Genomic DNA, 17652 nt, shown 5'->3' on the forward strand with positions numbered 1-17652 from the left:
GGCGCGCGGCGGCTCCCCGAAGCCGCTCCCTCCGGGGCCCCCGCGCGCCCGCGCGCACATCGCCCGCCCCGGCCCCCCCCCCGGGACAGCTCGGGCTCCCCGCGCCGCGCCCCCGGGCTCCGGGCCGCGCGCCGCCGCCCCGCGGCTGGCCGGGCACCGCGGCGAGTCCCGCCCCGCGCGCCCCCGGGCCGGGCGGGCGGGGGCGGCGGCGGCGGCGGCGGCCGGGGACGCCGCGGGCCCCCCGCCGGCGTGCGCGCAGCGCCCCCCGCGGCCGCCCGCGCGCAGCGCCGCCGAGGGAGCCGCCGCCCCCGGCCCCGGCCGCGTCCGCGCCTCCGCCCGCCCCGATTTCCTCCGCGCGGCGGCGGCGGCGGCGGCGGCGGCGGCGCCTCGTGCGCGCGGTTATTTATTTATTTCCGGGCCCCAGAGCGCTTATAATGGAGCCGCTGTCAGCACAGCCTCCTGCTCCCGCCGCCGCCGCCGCCGCCGCCGCCGTCCCTCCTTTTTTTCCCGGCAGATCTTTGTTGTGTGGGAGGGCAGCGGGGATGGACTTGAGCTTGCGGATCTCCTCCTAGAGCCGCCGCGCTTGGAGAGGGCGCCGCCGCCGCCGCCGCCGCCGCCGCCCGAGGCCCCGCCGGAGCCGGCCTCCGTCCGCCCGCGCCCCCGCTCGGCCCGCGCGCCCCGCGCCCCCCGGCAGAGACCCCTCGCGGCGGCAGATGTGTGTGGGGTCAGCCCACGGCGGGGACTATGGTGAAATTCCCGGCGCTCACGCACTACTGGCCCCTGATCCGGTTCCTGGTGCCCCTGGGCATCACCAACATAGCCATCGACTTCGGGGAGCAGGTAAGCCCCGGCCGCGCCCCCCGCCCGGCGCGAGCAGCGCCGCCCCGCGCCCCGCTCGCTCTGCCTCGGCCCTGGGCGCCCCAGCGCCAGGGGATGGGGGGCAGAAGGGAGTCACCTGCTCCGAGTTCCTTTTTATCCTGGAACATTTGGTTGGGTTGTGCAGCTTGTCAAGGATGACTTTCCCAGCACTCCATGCCCTCCTCCCCGCAATTATTCAGCAGAGTTCTCCAGCTCTCTCTGGAAAATGTTAAAAGACCGGGAGGATTGGGAGCTTCACGTATAGAAGGGCTTTTAGTGCACAGCAAGAGTATTATGTAATTTGTGATTATGTAAACCTCAGGTCTGTGAGTAAAATGTAGTTTCTAAGTTCAAGTGCAGGGTTTTTTATCGGGATTGGTGGTGTTGGTGATGATGGGGAAATTTTGTATTAGAATGTGTCCAAGTTGATTGCCCAAGTACTTTTATTTATTTATTTATTTATTTTTTAAGCCCAGGTGTAGATTCAGGGTGTCCCCATTGTGTCCTGATAAGCAACCGTTGACCATCTCTAGTTTGGGATTTGGGGAATTTATTTTTTCCTCTTGGACCCCTTTAAAAAAAAAGGGAGCACATTTTTGTTGTCTTCCCGTCCTCGTTCCTTTTTCATGTTTTCCCCCATTTGTCTCCATGTGGCGTCGTTGCAAATCTGGCGCTGCAGACTCTCCCGCAGCGAGGCATTGGTGCCCTGCACTTAGTCTGTGGGGACCGTTTTTGCAGGGGCCCAGGCGCGATGCGGTTGCATTTTAAGGCCGGGAAGAGGAGGGGGTGGGATGTAGCATGCCACCTTGCTGCGCAGGTGTTGGAACCGGCCCGGCGTGTAATGAGCAACATTCCTGATGTTGCGGCACTTTTTTTTCTTTTCCTTTATTTAAGTGAAGAGACTTCAATGAGTGTTTTTATTTAAAACAAACAAACAAAAAACCCCACCCATTTTGATGCACTGTTAGTTTTTTAAAAACAGTTTTTCAGAAGAGGGCTGTCTGACTCCTCCATTCGGTGAATATCTGTTTGGATCTGTCTCTCTTTTCTCAGAACTTCTGATTGATTGCAGCTCTGTAAGCTCCCTGATCTTTAGCCCACATTGTAAGCTGCTTTTCACTTGGAATTTTATTGCAAATAAGTGTCCACATGTACCACAGTCTCTAGAGGCTTTTGACGAGAAGCCAACTAATTTCCTTTGATTAACTATTATATCGTTCCTGTCGCCACTGCCAGGGTCTCCAAGGGCTTCTCTGCTGCTCCACCTCCTTCCTGCTCACCTTCCCTTTTGCATAAGTAACTGGTGACTTTGGCCATTTCCTATAATCTTCGAAAAGGTTTTTAGACCTGAATTCACTACACTGCACATTTTAGTGAGTCAAGTTTTGTATGTTCACCTGAACCGTTTACTATTTTAAGGCTTTCTTTTGGAACTGCCCCAAAGGTTGGCAGCCCAGGCTGCTCACCTGATCACTTCTATGGTGTGTGTGTGTGTGTGTGTGTGTGTGTGTGTGTGTGTGTGTGTGACAGAGAGAGAGAGAGAGAGAGAGAGAGAGAGAGAGAATTATATGGGGATAACTAGGGGAAATAAAAGTATTCTTTGTCATAATTAAATGACCTGAAGCATTCCACACTATTGTCTCACATTTGTTTTGATTTCATACAAGGCCGACCGATATAACTCAGGATTTGTTTTTAGTGTTGAGGTTATAAAAGGAAGGTTAGACATAAAGATAACTATACAAGATGGTTTATCCTAATGGGCCTAGTAAGTCAAACGTATCTTTAAAACATTGTTAACCTCATTATCATAGTCAACATAAGTTAAGTACTTGAAGAGTTATCTTTTTTGCACAGAAGCAAGTTTTATCAAGTGTTGTTTGAAGTCCTTGCCCCTTAACTGCCAGTGTGTTTATGCGGTTAAATGATGCCTTGAGGTGGAGAAGATATTTTATCACAGTTAGGGGTAGAGAGAGGGAGACAAGAAATTGATAGGGTTCCAAAACTTTACTTTGCCTTCTAGTATCAGATGATAATTGTTTTACGAACTGTACAAGCGAGAAGAATGGAACTTACTTTTTCTTAGTATTAAACTGGAGGAAATAATTCACAGTAGAACTAAGGTGTGACCCGGTAATTCATGAGTAGTGAATAGAAGAGTATTTTATTCCAACTGCTTTGAAGTGCAATAGAGAGGAAGAGAAATGGACCTATTTGCAAAAGTAGGTCTACTACATTAGGCTTTTGAAACTATGCAGCTCTTGCCATAAATTTTTATCAGATTCTAGACAGATGGACACATACAGATCACCATTCTTATTTCAGACTAGGCAGGTGTATGACTCCCTGTCTTGAGCAAACAATTATTCATATTTCAATAATTAACTAATCCGAGTAGGTAGGGAGGTGACATGGGAGTACGAAGGTCAAAACAGGCCCTGGTTCTCATGCTTTTGAGATGATCAAGAAGTGCAAAATTAAAAAAATAAAACATCTCATTAGCCAAAGGGCTCTGACTTATCGAGAACGAAAGGATAGTAAAATGTTAAATGTTTCTTAGATGCAGGCTTTCTTTTTACTGATTACAAACATCTCAGTTTGTGGTTTCTATAGAAAATGTGGGCAGAACTTTTAAAATGGAAGTCCGACTACGTACAAGATTCCACTGAAATTTGAATAAGCGGCACACACGTGGACTGTATAGGAATTACACATTAATTATCTCAGAGCTATCGATGCATGTAGGGGAGAAGGCCTTAAAGAAGCCTGTAACAATCCACCTAGAGCGTCCTAATATCCTCCATGAACATGATCTTATATACAGATTTCCCTGTAATTCCACAGCTCAGGGAAGAAACCCAAATACTATGGAGTATTTATTCTAACAAGACTAGCAAAATCTATTATCACATTTTTTAGTTTTGGTGGTGGTAGTCATTTGGGAGGTGGGAAGGAAGGGTTGAATTCTACACTGGAAAAAAAAAAAAACCATATGTAATAGAATGACCTGCTTTTTAATATTAAACATAGGCGTCATAAAAAGAATGAGAATACACCCATTATTGCAAAAGCTAAAATAATGTTTGTAGAAGTCTGCAGATGTGTAGGAAACTTTACAATAATTGCAGCATATCTAGAATTATCATTTTAGCTCTATTTTTACAAACTGATAATTGACAGTATTCAGCGCTTGCATTCTTAGAGCACCTCACGTGTGTTTGTAACAGCTGAGCACATATTGTATATGAGGAAAGAACGAGAAGCCTAGGCATTTAAGTTACTTGTCCAGGACCCCCAGGCTATAGTGGGCAGAGCCAGGGTCCATGCCCACACCTGCCTGGCCCCTAGCCATTCTGCTCATAGTCTCTTCCAGTCACATTCAGGCACTGAGATCTGCCCAGGAGTCCTTAGAAATTCAGGAATAAGTGCTAGCTTTTCTAATTCCCAGCCTAGGTTTAAGTTTAATCTTAGCTGTCATATTTTGAATTTCAAAGCCTCAACAGATGTAGGACAACCATAATGAGAGCTCATAGGAGAGAGAGATTGTGACCGAGTTCACGTAAGAAGAGCCAAATTATCCAGGTAATGAATTAGCTCAACACTATATCTTATTTTGACAAGGTTAGCATATAGCCTTTGGTCAAGGGGAGGGAAAAAGATAAATTATTGATACTTCACAATAAAGTTATTTAGCAATCAGCCTTTGTCATTACAGCAATACAGATTGCCGGAAAGGAGGGTGGAAAGAGACAGTTCGAACAATGTCTTTCTTCAAAAGAATCTGCAGCTATCCATTTGACCTCATCATGTTCAAAGAACTGATGTTTCTGCTGAAAACTAAACTTGGTAAAAAAAAGTCCCTGAAAATCCAAGTTCCTTAAAAGCCAAGTTCCTTAAAAGCCAAGTCTACCAAATTATGGAGAATAAAGCAGTCAACTTTTTTGTAAAGCAACATTTAAAATGTTAAGGACAACTTTGCCATAAAAACTTGGAAAGATAAAAGAAAGTTGAAATTGTTCTCCAGAAGAAATGTTTTCTGCCCAGTGTCGGGCACTCCACACTCCACTCTTTTACACTAAATTGTTATCTTTAGGTATTTCACAGATTGCCCTGTGTGACTCCCTGAATTCGGTTGGGTCCACTGTGATAATTCAGTGACCTCAGCTGTTTATCGGTGAATGAAAAGTTTTACATATGGATTGTTCCAAATACAGGAATAATTCGTATAATAGGAATGTTAAAATGCTTCCCCCTTGCTAACTTAGGGAAGCTGCTGTTACGCTTCCACAGTAGAAGAGAGTCTAGTTATTAATATCACAAAATGGAAAAAAAAGAGAGAGAAGCCCAGAAAAAAATAGCTTAATAAATGTTCTTCCTGTCTGCTAAGTAGAGAGAAACAACCCCTTTGCCCCGCCACCATCTTCACCAAAAAGTGTCTCCATTAAACTAGGAGGTGCAGGAATTTAAAAGAGGGTGTGTGACCCTGGCCACTCCTGGGAACAGCCTCTATCCAAGGTCACTGAATCATGGAGGAGATCTTCCCAGGCACAGCTTGCCTTTAGGAATAAGGAGAGTGTCCAATAATATGTTCACTTTTTGATGTACTTAAAGACAGAAATGGGAATCCCATGCTCAGTGTCTAAGTAACTGTAAGGGGGAGATTTCTTCCCCGTTCATCTGTGTGAATAGAATACATTTCAACATGATGATTGTTTTTTCTAACTGTAAAAGTAATATATGGTGTCTAAAGTTTGGTTAAGAATTAAGAATGGAGGAAAAATAAAAATACCTATAATTCTACTCTGAAGGGAAAATTTTAACATTTTGGGTATCTCCCGCCAATCTTTTTTTTCATTCCCCAACATAATTGAGGCCCTCTTTCTGTATGTGTACGTGCATATGTGCGTGCGTGTGTTTCACAGAACAGAAAAGCATTTTCCCATATCACTGTAAAGCGTTTAAGTATGATTTTAAATAGCATAATATCTGAGTATGTGAGCATGCATGCTGTAATTCCCTTTGCTGAGATTCCTCTATTGTTTTTAAATGCTGAGGTTTCTGTTTGGTTTTTGCAATATAAAGTTTCAATGAGCATCTTTGTGTAACAAGTAGATAATGTGTTTTCTCTGACTGCCTTGGGCTTTATGCCTGGCGTAACTTAGTGCCTGTTTTAGTGTCTCATTCATACGTAGAAAATGAGGTCACTCTTTTCTGGTAGTCCATATTTAGTCAAGGACACAGTGACCTCCTTAATCCAGCTGATCCTCACTTCTCCACCATGTTTCCCTGTTCTCTTCAGATGTTCATCTACATTTAAAGGACTTCCTTGTTGAAGTACTTAAGAAGGCAGATTGTTCCAGGAGCCACAAAGGTGTAATCCTGTGGTTAGTTTTCTTCTGTTGAGGTGGTTTGATGACCAGCCTAACTGCTACTTTGTCAGAGTACTTCCTTCCAAGCATATCCTTCAAAAGATAATCAGATACTTAATACAGCCAAACAATATCCAAGTCTCTGTCTAGCAACAACAAATTCTTTAAAAGCAGTTTTCGAAGTGTACTGTGTAATATCGGTCGTGTTACTGTCACACTTCGATGTGACAAGCTCAGTTTTATATTAATGGTAAGTAATTTGGTTTCCATGTCTTTTCTCTCTCCCTCGTCTGATTTCAGGCAGTGGGTCAGTTTATGTCGGGATGGGAGGACAAGAAATCATGGATAGAAAAATTATTCTTTTAATGGCCTTTGTCTGTTGGAATAAATAAACCTCATTAAACTGTTGTTATAACATACCAAAGTGACTTGGGTGATGTCTACATTTTAAAAATCAATCTTTTTTTTTTTTAACATCTGTGACTCTATTAGTTGCTGTGGAGATGAATTAGAAATACAGGAAACCCTGTTTTATGCAGTATTATCTGGCTAATGAGCTACCTACATGCATGCATTTTCTTGGGAACTGAAGCTTCTCCTTTAAAATGCAAATTATTGGTTTTCCTTTTCTTTTTTTAGTATGAGAATGATTGTCACTGGAAATCTATATTGTACATTTCTTTACCTTATTGAATAAATAAGCATACAAAAGGTAATGTAACAGTTTGAGGGGGCCTGTGAATGTCCATCATTGTGCCGGGCAGTCACAGGTATCCACTGACAGGTGATGCTCAAAATGCTTAACAAAGAGTTTGGCACCAACCAATAAAATAAAAATAATAAATAATAAAAATAGCGAATACATGTTGGCTACTGGCTTTTTAATTTTCTGCTTCGGATCTGCTCTGGGCCCTGGGAAACTAAAATTCATTAGAATTCTCCGAACAATAAGAGTAAATAATTTTGGAGGCCTCCTTTGAGAAAAAAAAAGCATATCTACTTTGCGACACTCAGTTTCTTGCCCTGCGCTGAGTTACTTTCCGTTCTAGAGAGATTCTAGCAGCGATGCCAGTGACGTGGCCTTGGAACAAGGGAAGTGTTGCCGTGTTTGACACAGCCCTGCCCTCAGGTTGCTTTGCATAAGAACACACACCTGAAACAAACACTTTTGCCATCAGAGCAGCACAGAGCAGAATGTGTGAGGGCACAGCGTGGTTTGCGACTACCACAGACGAGGCACCTGGCAGGGGCTGAGGAGCAGCAAACTGCTGAGACGCAGTTTTCACCCGGAGGTTGTCGCACCCTGCTCCCTTCTCTCGAAATGGTCTTGTCATCAGAGTGGGCAGTACCCATCTGAGGAGATGAGGACAGTCTCAAGATAGGTAAATTAGCAGACTTCATAGTGAGCCATGCAAACCCGGGTTTGGCTTTTGTTTGTTTTGCTTTTGCTATTGCCATGGTTTTGAAATCGTTCAGCTGCTCTTCCAACAACCGAATTCCATTCACGGTGAGAACAAAATGAGCTTAAAATGACAAAGATGATGGTTATCACCGTCAATGGGAAGACTTATGCGTCACAACTTTCTGGTTCTCCTAGGCGGCTGCAACTTCAGACCATAAGTGTCTTCAAAGTCTACCCTGGAAAGGGAATAACTTGGTTATTTGTCAGGGCAAAGAAGGTATTTATTCTCCCCTTCCCCCCCAAAATAACAGCCTATACCTTTGGTCCAGGAAATGTGGTGGGGTCCCCAGGGACAGAGGAACCAACTTTGTCTGTAGTCAGGGGAGTAGGTTTTGGTTTGTTAGCTCACAGGTCCTAGCTGGTTTTTGGATTTTTTCAATGGCATTTTGATATGACTGGATTAGCAAGGCTTTTGATGAGTCAGACACCTTTGGCACTGGTAGAGGGTTGCCTTTCTGTAAGGATGGGCATGTAGGTATGAATGGGCAGTCCTCCGAGTCAACCTCTCTGGCCCCAAGTTCAAGGGGCAGTAGAGGGTCAGCGTGCGCACCTCGTCCTCGAGCATAAGGAGGCCAGAAGCAGCCCCATGCACCTCCCAGCTCACGGTCCCCAGCGTTCTCCCTGGGTCCTGTCATTTCTGCAGCTTCCTTGTTATCCATCACCTCACCTGGAGGGAGGCGAGGCTGGAGGTGGGGACTCTGACCCAAGGCTGGAAGGAATGAAAAGCCAAAGTGGGAATCTGGAGAAGAGCCTTCAAAGGTGACTAGAAAGGTGCGGCTCCTCGGGGCAGTTAGTTGGAATTAAATATAGCTGAGAAGCGGAGTGTCTAATGGCAGGTTAGGAAGATTTTTTCTGGGGAGCCAGGGGGAGGGGGCGGAAGTTGGTTTTGTGGTTGTAATCTTCCTGGGATGTAGAGGTTTAGGCAGCTTCCTTCGTGGGAGACCCAGAGAGGACTAGTGGGTGTCGGGAACTTGTGGCTTCTGGACTCCCATGTCAGTATGGACGCGTGAGAGCTGGTCAACCGGGTTACTGTCCTCACTGAATGGTTTTGAGTTCACATCGATAAGCTTGTCAGGATCCTTGCTCTGTTTTGTTTTTTGTTGTTGTCGTTTTGTTTTGTTTTTTAAATAAATATAACATTAAGTCTAGGGAAGTATTTGAGTCCCTGACTATCATTTTTCTAATTTGCCACTGGGCTTAGGTGTGGCTGTTTTATGGTTTCAGAGCTGCTGTTTAGACTGATAAGAAGTTTGTATGCTCTATTCAGTGTTGCTCCATAAACAACCTGGAGATCTGTTGGCCGCTGGGTCCTGCATTTTAATAGAGGGACATAGTAGTTTGGAGAATCTAAAATAGCAGATTGCAAAAAAAAAAAAAAAAAATCATCTGACAGTCTGGGTGCTCTGAATCGTCTGGCAGGAAATTCACTGTGACTAGGACACCGAGGCCTCCCACAATGTGTGGCCTAAGCATGACATTCTAGAAAGACAGACTGCACAGAGGAAAGTAGCAGATAATCACGTAAATAAGAAAGAGGTAACTTTCACCTCTTCAGGATTCTGGCCAAGTCCAATGCCAAAGCAACCGGAAGGGCACCTTGCAGCTTGGCCGATCCGAAGCAAGGGAGGCCACGGCTCCCTCCCCGGCCCCAGACTCCGCGTTCAGAGCCCGTCTCCTCGTGCTCTCTGAGACCTGGTTTCCCTTTGGGACACTGCGGTTCGGTCCCCTCCCCCTTCGGGAGCAGCATTGCCTCACCTGGAGCCGACGTGCAGGCAGGGTGTACCTGCTTTCTACTCCCACACAGGGCCGTGCACCTCTGGGTGTTGCACCCCCTGGGCCTCGCTCTGATTGAGCTGTTTATCCAACATGGCAGGTTCCCGGCCTTGCCTGCAGGTCATCCACTGCCTGATTACCAGACTTCCCCAGACACACCCGAGCTTTTGCAGCCAGGCTAAAGGAGTTGGACTTGGTTCTGCGAGGAGAGACCCACCGAACGGCCCCAGAGTGGACAGCAGCAATGAGCATCAGCAGCCGAACTGCAGAGCTACCTTTGTTTTCCTAAAATTCCTATTTGCTCTAATTTCTTTTAGGTGTACACATGCCTCCTTTTAGGGATTAGTGGGGGCCTGGCGAGCCAGTCTCTCTCTCGAGAAATCAAAATATCATTTACATACAGTGAAGTGGACAGATCTTATGTGTATAGGTCCATGTGTTTTGACAAATGACAAATGCCTACCTGTGTGTAACCCACACCGCAGCTGAGATCTGGAACGGTTCCATCAGCCTGGGGGGCTCCCTGGGGCCCCTCACCCTGGGCAGCCACCACCCCGAGTGCTGTGGTGAACCTTTTTAGTTGCTCTGACAAAATGACACACGGGATAACTGAGTTTGGGGCCACTCATTGTCATCACAGGGTATGGATGGCACTGTTATTCTTTCCTGTTGCAAAATAGGGCTCAATATTGTGAATTGTAGTGGAATTAAGGCAGGTAGGGAGTTTGATTTTCTGTGTAAAATAACTTTTTCCCTAAACTTGTACTGTTTGGTGTTTTTAATTCTTCAATTTATGTATATCCTTTGATTACGTGAACTGCTGATCATCACGGAAGTCCAGACATGCTTAAAAATTAAAATCTGCTTAGAAAGCTAACATCATAAAGCAACATGCGGTCTATACATACAATAGACTATTCAGAATGAAATTATGATCCATGCTACAACATAGACGAACCTCGAAGACATTACGCTAAGTGAAATGAGCTAGACACGAAGGACAACTATTGTATACTTCCACTTACATGAGGTACCTAGAGTAGTCCAAGTCATAGACACAGAAAGTAGAATATTAGTTACCGGGGTTTAGGGGAGGCAGAAGAGGAGTTACTGTTTAATAGGTAGAGTTTCAGTTTGAAAAGGGTGGTGGTGATGATTGCACAATGACGTGAATGTACTAAACTCTACACTTTTTGAAAAGTGGTCAAAATGATTATTTTATGTCGTGTATATTTTGTCAAAATTTTTAAAAAATTAATTAACTCATAAGCTACTGGAAAAGACTGACTTTTGAAGAGGATCTCTCTTAAAAAAAGAAAACCATTTATTCTAGTTATAGATATAATTCGTTTTCATTGTAAAAAGAAGGAAAATAAATAAAAATGTCTATAAGAAAATAAGAATCGAATGCAGGCCCACCACCTAAAGATAACTCTGTATCTTATTTTAATGCATGTTCTTCTCATCTCTCCTCTGTACATATATTTTAAAACAAAACTGTAACCTCTTTGCTTTTGGTATCATGGGCAGTTTCCCTTGATTGTAAGCGCTCAGCTAAACCGTGATGACAGATGGCTTCCCTAGCATCCTCTCACGTGGATGTACCATAATTTACTTCACTGATCCTCCGTGGTTAGATGTTGCGGTGGTTTCGGTTTCGTTCTGTTACAGATTACACTCGTACAGAAATCTTCGTGGGCACCTGAGCACTCGTTTGGATCAGTGTGGAAACGCCTCTGCCGCACACTCCCGTGGAACAGAATGTCGTCCCAGTTTGCCCTGCAGGCTCCGCCTCTGGATGTGACCATGTCCCAGGCCCACAGTGGGCGTCCCCTCCCTCGACGCCCGTTAACTGTCCAGTGACCTCTGCCACAGTAATCTACGTTCCAGTTCTCTCAGAGCCACGCGGCGCTGAATTCTTTCAAATGATTTTTTTATTAAAAGCATTTTTTTTTTTTTTTTTTTTTTTTTTTGGCCAAGAGATCAATTCAGTTTCTCATAATGTAACACTTTTTCAATTGTTTTGGGACTTCCATTCTTTTCAGCAAGCACATTTTGGAGCAAATACAGACTCCGAGTGGGGTTAGACATACGAGCTCAGGGAGGTAAAGGGTTGCGATGGTGTTCCTTGCATGTGTCTGGGAAGACACCTGCCCCTGCAGGTTTCAGCGCCGAGAAAAGTGCTGTTTTGTGTGTATGTGTGTGTTTAGTGATGCATGAGAAGTTTGCTTTTCCAGACTTCCCAGTGAATACATGGGAGAGGAGAAAGAATTCACTGACCTTCCTAGGTGCCAGGCCCTGCTCTAGGCCCGTAGCTTGACTTCTGTGGGCTTCAGCAGAGGATGTGAGCCAAGGACTTGACGCTTAGGGGTGGGGGTCACCTTCCCCACTTGAAAGATGAAGAGACTGACTAGCCGTGCCAGGACATTGAGCCTGTCTGGAGCGGCCAGGCTCCTCTGACTGCTGGCTCAGGCTTAGAGTCTCATAGGAGACTGTCCTGGGGACATGCAGAGCTAGTGACATTTCGGGGAAATGGAAGAGAAGATGTTCTTCTCTCTTTTCTACCGCCCTGACCATGGCTTCCTTGCTGTTGCGAACCCACCCTGGAGGAAAGGGGCAGGAGCAGAGAGAGGAAGTGTTTCCTGCTCATTCCGAGGTGCTCTGGATTCCTGTGGCTTCTCTGTCATTTCTGGCAGTGGCGCAAGCCGACCACAGCATGGCCGAAAGAAAGAACACCCACTTCTGACAGTCAGGACCCCTGGGTTTGACCTCCATCACTGCACTCACTGGCTCCATGGCTTTGAGCAGAGAACTTGACTTCTGTGGGCTTCAGCTTTCCCAACTGTCCAATGAGTAGAAAGGGCTTCTATCCCTTCTTTTGGAGGTGTAGACTGCTTTGAAAAGTATGAAGTGCTGAACATCTGTAAGGAGGTATTGCGTAAGACTTTGAGCTGCTGCTACACCTGTTTATTTTTACACGTTCTTGACTAGCTGACTTTTCTTGCTTTGTGTTGATTCAGTGACTTGCATCAAGGAGATTTCTTAAACTAGAACCAGCTGGATTAAGGGCAAGCCAAAGCATACTGGAGGATGGATGCTGGAAACAGATTTTACAGCATGTGTGCCAGCAGTATTTTTTGTTTGTTTATTTGCTTGTTTGTTTTTGTTTCATTATTGTTGTTTTCGTACTTTGTAGAAAAGACTTTTAAGGCCGGATTTGTTCAGTAGCATTGTTTTTAATCGAGTTACCATTTTTTGAATTGAGTTACCAGAATTTAGCTAGTGTGCTCTTTGAAGTAGTGGGTTAAATTTAATTTAATTTTTATTACAGGCTGCTGTTTGACACAGGTTTAGAGGAGTGTGGCTGCACATGCCATTGAGCCCTTCTGTAATCTAGACATGTAAATGGGACCGAGCTTTTCTCAGTTTTGTTGACAATCATGGCAGTAACACGCCAAGGTGTTTGAAACAAAAGTATAGTGGCTGCTTAACGAGCTGAAAGTTATAACTCACTTCCTAGGTGCCGATATGATTTGGAGCTTTCACTATTAACTAATGGGGAATGGGAAACAGAGAGCCAGAGTGTCTTCATGAAGGAGCGCGTCCAGTAGATATTTCTTGCACACCTGCTTTGCCCCAGGTACAGTGACGGTCACTTAAGACAGAAGAGGGAAGAGGACCCATGCAGTCCTCTCCTTCCCGGAGATTTATCTAGAAAGGTGAGCAGTGCAGGCACGTACTAAAGAATGTGATCACATCTGAGAGAGAGGAAGAGCAGGGTGTTAAGAGGCTTTATCTCAGCAGAGGGGTAAAGATTTATCTCGTGGACCTTTAACCCCTCTTAAGGGTCAGAGAAGCTTTCTGTTCCAGTGGAGACCTGAGACCTAACGAGAATAGTGTGACGCATGGGGAGGGAACAGGAGGGCAGGAGGGTGGGGTGGCAGGGTGAGCAGAACCCAGACCAGGAAGGGCCATTCAGTCTGCGTAAGGGTTTGGCTGGATCCTGAGTTGGCGGGGGTTGGCAGGGCGGGCAGGGGTTGGTGGGGGGACTTCAGCGGGTTCTCAGAAGGGGCGTAATGTGCTCAAATTTGCCCATTTGATGGATGACTTTGGTTTCAGCCTGGCCGGTGATTTAGAGGGAGGTGAGACCAGAAGGAGGGGAACCCATTAAGAGGCTCTGGTGGTGACCACCAGAGAGACAGGGGTGGCTTCGATTCTAGATAAAGCTTGGGAGCGGGGCGGGAATCAAGTGCACTTGGCCGCTGATGGGACGGGGTGGGAGAGGGTGGGGCGGGTGGTGGCACCACCACACCGTGAAGGCGCTAGTCTGGAACGAAGAGCATGGGTGCCGTTTCGGCCATGTTACTTCATTAGGGAGTTCTGTGACACGTTTTAAATTGCATGGCCTAGAGAGAAGACAAATGATACGTAAGGACGGGGGCTGCAGTAAGTACTCAGTAGTAGCTGGATCGCCTGCTCTCTCTCTCTCTCTCTCTGCCTCTCCCTCCTTCCTTTGGGCTCCATCATTACATTCTCTGTAAAAGAAGGATTTTTGCACTGATGCGAATGCTATGAATATTCATTTTTCCTTTCAAAACGTAGTATGCTTTGGTATAATATAGTCAGTTCTCAGCCTTTTGCCTTCATGAATTAGTGATATGGAAAATTCAGTAGTATTTATGAGTTATTGGAATACATTATTAGGACTTCGGGGGAAGCAGATTCATCTGTATCATCGCGATCTGCTAAAGATAATATTAGCGTTGGACCGGGCGCCTGGTGACAGTGGAGAGATGCCATCTGGACTTGAATTTGATGAGCCGCCTTGGTTTGCTCTCTGTACATCAAGTGTTTACTGTGTAAACAGGGAGTGAACTAACCTTAGAGAGGTTTCTTTAATGGCTTTATATTTATTTGGTTTTTAGCGCTGTCTACAGCATGCAGTCTGGTTGTAAGTCATAAAATTCATTTAGAATACATTTTCCTATAGAAATAATGTCATACATTGTGGTTAGGTTTCCAGGCCACTCCACCAAAGTTATATAAACCCTAATATTATTAAAATATTCTGTATCTGCAACGAGGAGTCGTAGAAAACCATGTCGTTGGAATAGTAGTAATTGGGGAAAGCAGTAATATTAAAATATATTCTTTGTCTTCGTTAACTTTAAGAACACTTGGTTTAATAGCAACGAGAGGGAGTTGATGGCGGTCGGGGCAGGGGGAGGCGGTTGGTGCTACGGGTGTTGGAGATTGGGTTAATTTAAAATGAAAGCCTCTTCTGGATGCAGGTGACTCATCCGATGTGATTACGGCAATTCGAAAACTCATAAACGGGAGTTTCTTTATCCTCCTGAGGGGATAACTTGACAAGACTTGGAAGAGATGAGGATGGATGTGTGAAGCAGGTCCCGTGGGGCGTAATTAATGGGTGGGATTGGGGTGAATTCCCCTGCGTGGGCTGTGGAAGGCCAGGAGGCAGAGGAGCATGAGGCCAGCTGTCCCTGCAGGCCACCGCAGGGCTCCTGCCCCTCGCTGGCGTGGTGGACCCGGGAAGGCAGCAGGGTTGGCAGGCGGGGCTGGCGGTGGGCGGGGCTGGCAGTGGGCGGGGCTGGCAGTGGGCGGGGCGGGAGGAGATAATGTGACGTCACTATTTGCATGCGAGGCCATTGCCTGTGACTCGCTGCAGTCTGAAGTGTGGTGGTGGTGAGCTGTCTGTCAGCAAGGCAAAATGGAAAGCAGTTTTAAATGTTTCACATGGAAAATAACCGATCTCTGCATGGCTAGGGAAGCACTTGTTTCACCCGTGATAATCAGCAGCTACCTGGACTTTAACGTTTCTGTCCCCTGCCCGGTAATTTATTGTTCCCCAGCCATGTCTTTCATGCCTCGTTAATTTCCAGGGGCCCTGCCACTTCCCTGCCGTGTTTCCTTTTCCCTAATTTGTCCTTAAGTGGCATTCGAATTTTACTTTTAAATGTATTATTGCTATGTTTTCCAGTGAGGGTGAAATTCAAAAACACCTACCTGTATCTATTGATGGAGGCTTGTCTGCGTCTTCATTCCATCGACATCTTCTTAAAAAATAGTGCAAAAAGCCGCATTTAATAATAAGAGACCCACAGCTACTAGAAGATGAGCATTTTCTGTATTTGGACCACATTCGTGTTGTAAAAGGAATGTCTAATTATACACGGTACATCCGAACACTCACAGATGCTTACTTTTTTTTTTTTTAGAATCAACCAGTGTTATACAAACGCCTTAGACTGAGGGTATGGAAGACACACACCTAACTGTCCCTTTTTCTTTTCAGTCGCGCAGAAGGGAGAGGTCTCATTTAGGACGCGACAAGATGAGCGTTGCCCGTCCCCTTGCCCGGCTCATGTTTCTCACTTGTGGAGAACGTCCCAGTGTGTAAAATGTGTGCTCGCGAAGCGGAGCAGCGATTCCGCAATCCGCGGGCACGCACGTGGCGTAACCCCGCGTGGAGGGAGGGCGAGGTGGCCACCCGTGGGCGTCTGTGGAGAAGGCGAGAGCCCGCCAGCCCCAGCCGCCCTCCTCCCCCTCCCCCGAGCTGAACCCCGTCTTCCTTCTGCTCGCTGCACGGTGCGTCTCTGCAGGGGCTCAGGGGTCCTCTTGGAGCACAAAGGGGTAGGGAGTCTAGTCTTGGAGGTAAAACTGACAGGACAGCAGAGCCACTGAGCGACTGACCCCGGCTCGCGTCGGAGGCCCGCAGCCCGTGGACGGCTGTCCTTCCCTTCCCCTCTTCCAGGGCCCGCTCTGTTATAATGAACAGGATGGGTGGTCCTTTCAGCGCTGAGGTGGGGTCACAGCACGGGCTGGGCAGGGTCCACTGTCACTTCCGAGTTCCATCCTAGTCCTCCTGGAGTTCTGTCCTTACGTAGACAGCTAATTCCTTAAACATTTATAACTTATGGCTGTGTTGTTGACCAAAATCGCTGGGCCCAGTTTCACCCAGCCCCTCCCCGCCCTCCTCTGAACTAACCTGAGTGCCTCAGAGTTCCTTCTACAGAGTATCACTTTCTTGGTGTTTTTTTTTTTTTTAATGGAATTTATTGGGGTAACACTGGTTAGTAATATTATATAATTTTCAGGTGCACAAGATTATAAGTCAACATCTGTGTACTGTATTGCACGCTCACCACCCGAAGGCTAGCTTCCTTCTGTTACTGTGTATTTGATCCCCTTCACCCACTTTGCCCTCCCCCGATAATTACTTTCTTAAGATCTAATCATCAGGTGAAAAGAAATGCCCAGTGCGGGCCCCCTGGGCTTTCCCGGGCTGCGCCTTCTGGCAGACAGTGCTGCTTCCCTGGCTTTTCAGCACCTTTTCATAAATCAGGTGTCTGTCTTTATTTTTTAAGACTTCTGTTTCTTTCCAAGCATTCATTAATTTCAGATTAACTTGCCTGGGTTTCTGCAGTGATGAGTCTTTTGCCTTTTTATGGCAGCCGGCTCCAGAGGAGGCAGAGAGCGGCCCGTTCATTCCACTCTCCACCGCCCCGCCACTCCCCCGGAGGCACCAGTGTGGCTGCCACCCTGCGCCTCCTCCCGGCCCCACGGTCCATCCTCCCCGTCCTTCCACGCCTGTCTCATACCTCCCCGTCCTTCCACGCCTGTCTGGCCATCCCACCGCGAGCCCCAGGAGGCGGGGCTGGTGTGTGACTCCTGCTGTGCCTGTCTGTGGGCTCCTTTTCCTACAGCACAGGGGAGGAACCCCAAAGGGCTGGAGTGAAATATGGAGGAAGTGAAGGGGTGCCAGCACGTAGAAGCGACATCGCAAGTGCAGTTCGCTCAGGGTTAGCGTAGACGCCCCCGTCTTCTACCAGCGGAAGCACACCTGTCCCTCTAAACGGAGGGACAACAAACAGACTTTATTAGATTTCTTCCTTAGCACACCACCTTGGACATGCGCTTAGCGTAGGGCGTGTGGCCCGAAGATGCTGCCGCATTAAAATGCAGCCAGGATGGCCTCCCTTTGCCCCCCAGAGAGGAAAGCAGCTCCTCCCAAGCGCTGGGTCTGGAACTCTGAGTTTCTGGTGGCATGGACTTGATATTCAAGTTCATTAACTGGCCGTGATGTAGGTACCAGTGAGATTGGTTGCCTTGTAAAACAACTATTCTCAAGTTTGGGGCGGGGAGGATCATTTTCTGGCGAAAGAAAAC

The 17652-nt window shown here is 46.7% G+C and overlaps 1 protein-coding gene and 1 long non-coding RNA gene across 2 annotated transcripts in view; both read left to right on the top strand.

Annotated features, from left to right (window-relative positions):
* The first annotated feature begins 412 nt into the window (after positions 1 to 412).
* The window catches only part of ANKH (ANKH inorganic pyrophosphate transport regulator), a 113136-nt gene continuing 95896 nt past the window's right edge, over positions 413 to 17652 (top strand). The window contains exon 1 of the mRNA XM_016152151.2: positions 413 to 840. Within this exon, the coding sequence (XP_016007637.1) occupies positions 745 to 840 (96 nt within the window). The 5' untranslated portion in view covers positions 413 to 744. The remainder of the gene's footprint in view (positions 841 to 17652) is intronic.
* Positions 866 to 12704, top strand: LOC118606436. Its single transcript, XR_004952389.1, has 2 exons — positions 866 to 2367; positions 2407 to 12704. It is a non-coding gene; the product is annotated as an uncharacterized LOC118606436 (long non-coding RNA).

This window comes from Rousettus aegyptiacus, unplaced genomic scaffold (genome assembly GCF_014176215.1).
Source record: "Rousettus aegyptiacus isolate mRouAeg1 unplaced genomic scaffold, mRouAeg1.p scaffold_m13_p_8, whole genome shotgun sequence".
In the NCBI taxonomy this organism is placed as follows: Eukaryota; Metazoa; Chordata; class Mammalia; order Chiroptera; family Pteropodidae; genus Rousettus; species Rousettus aegyptiacus.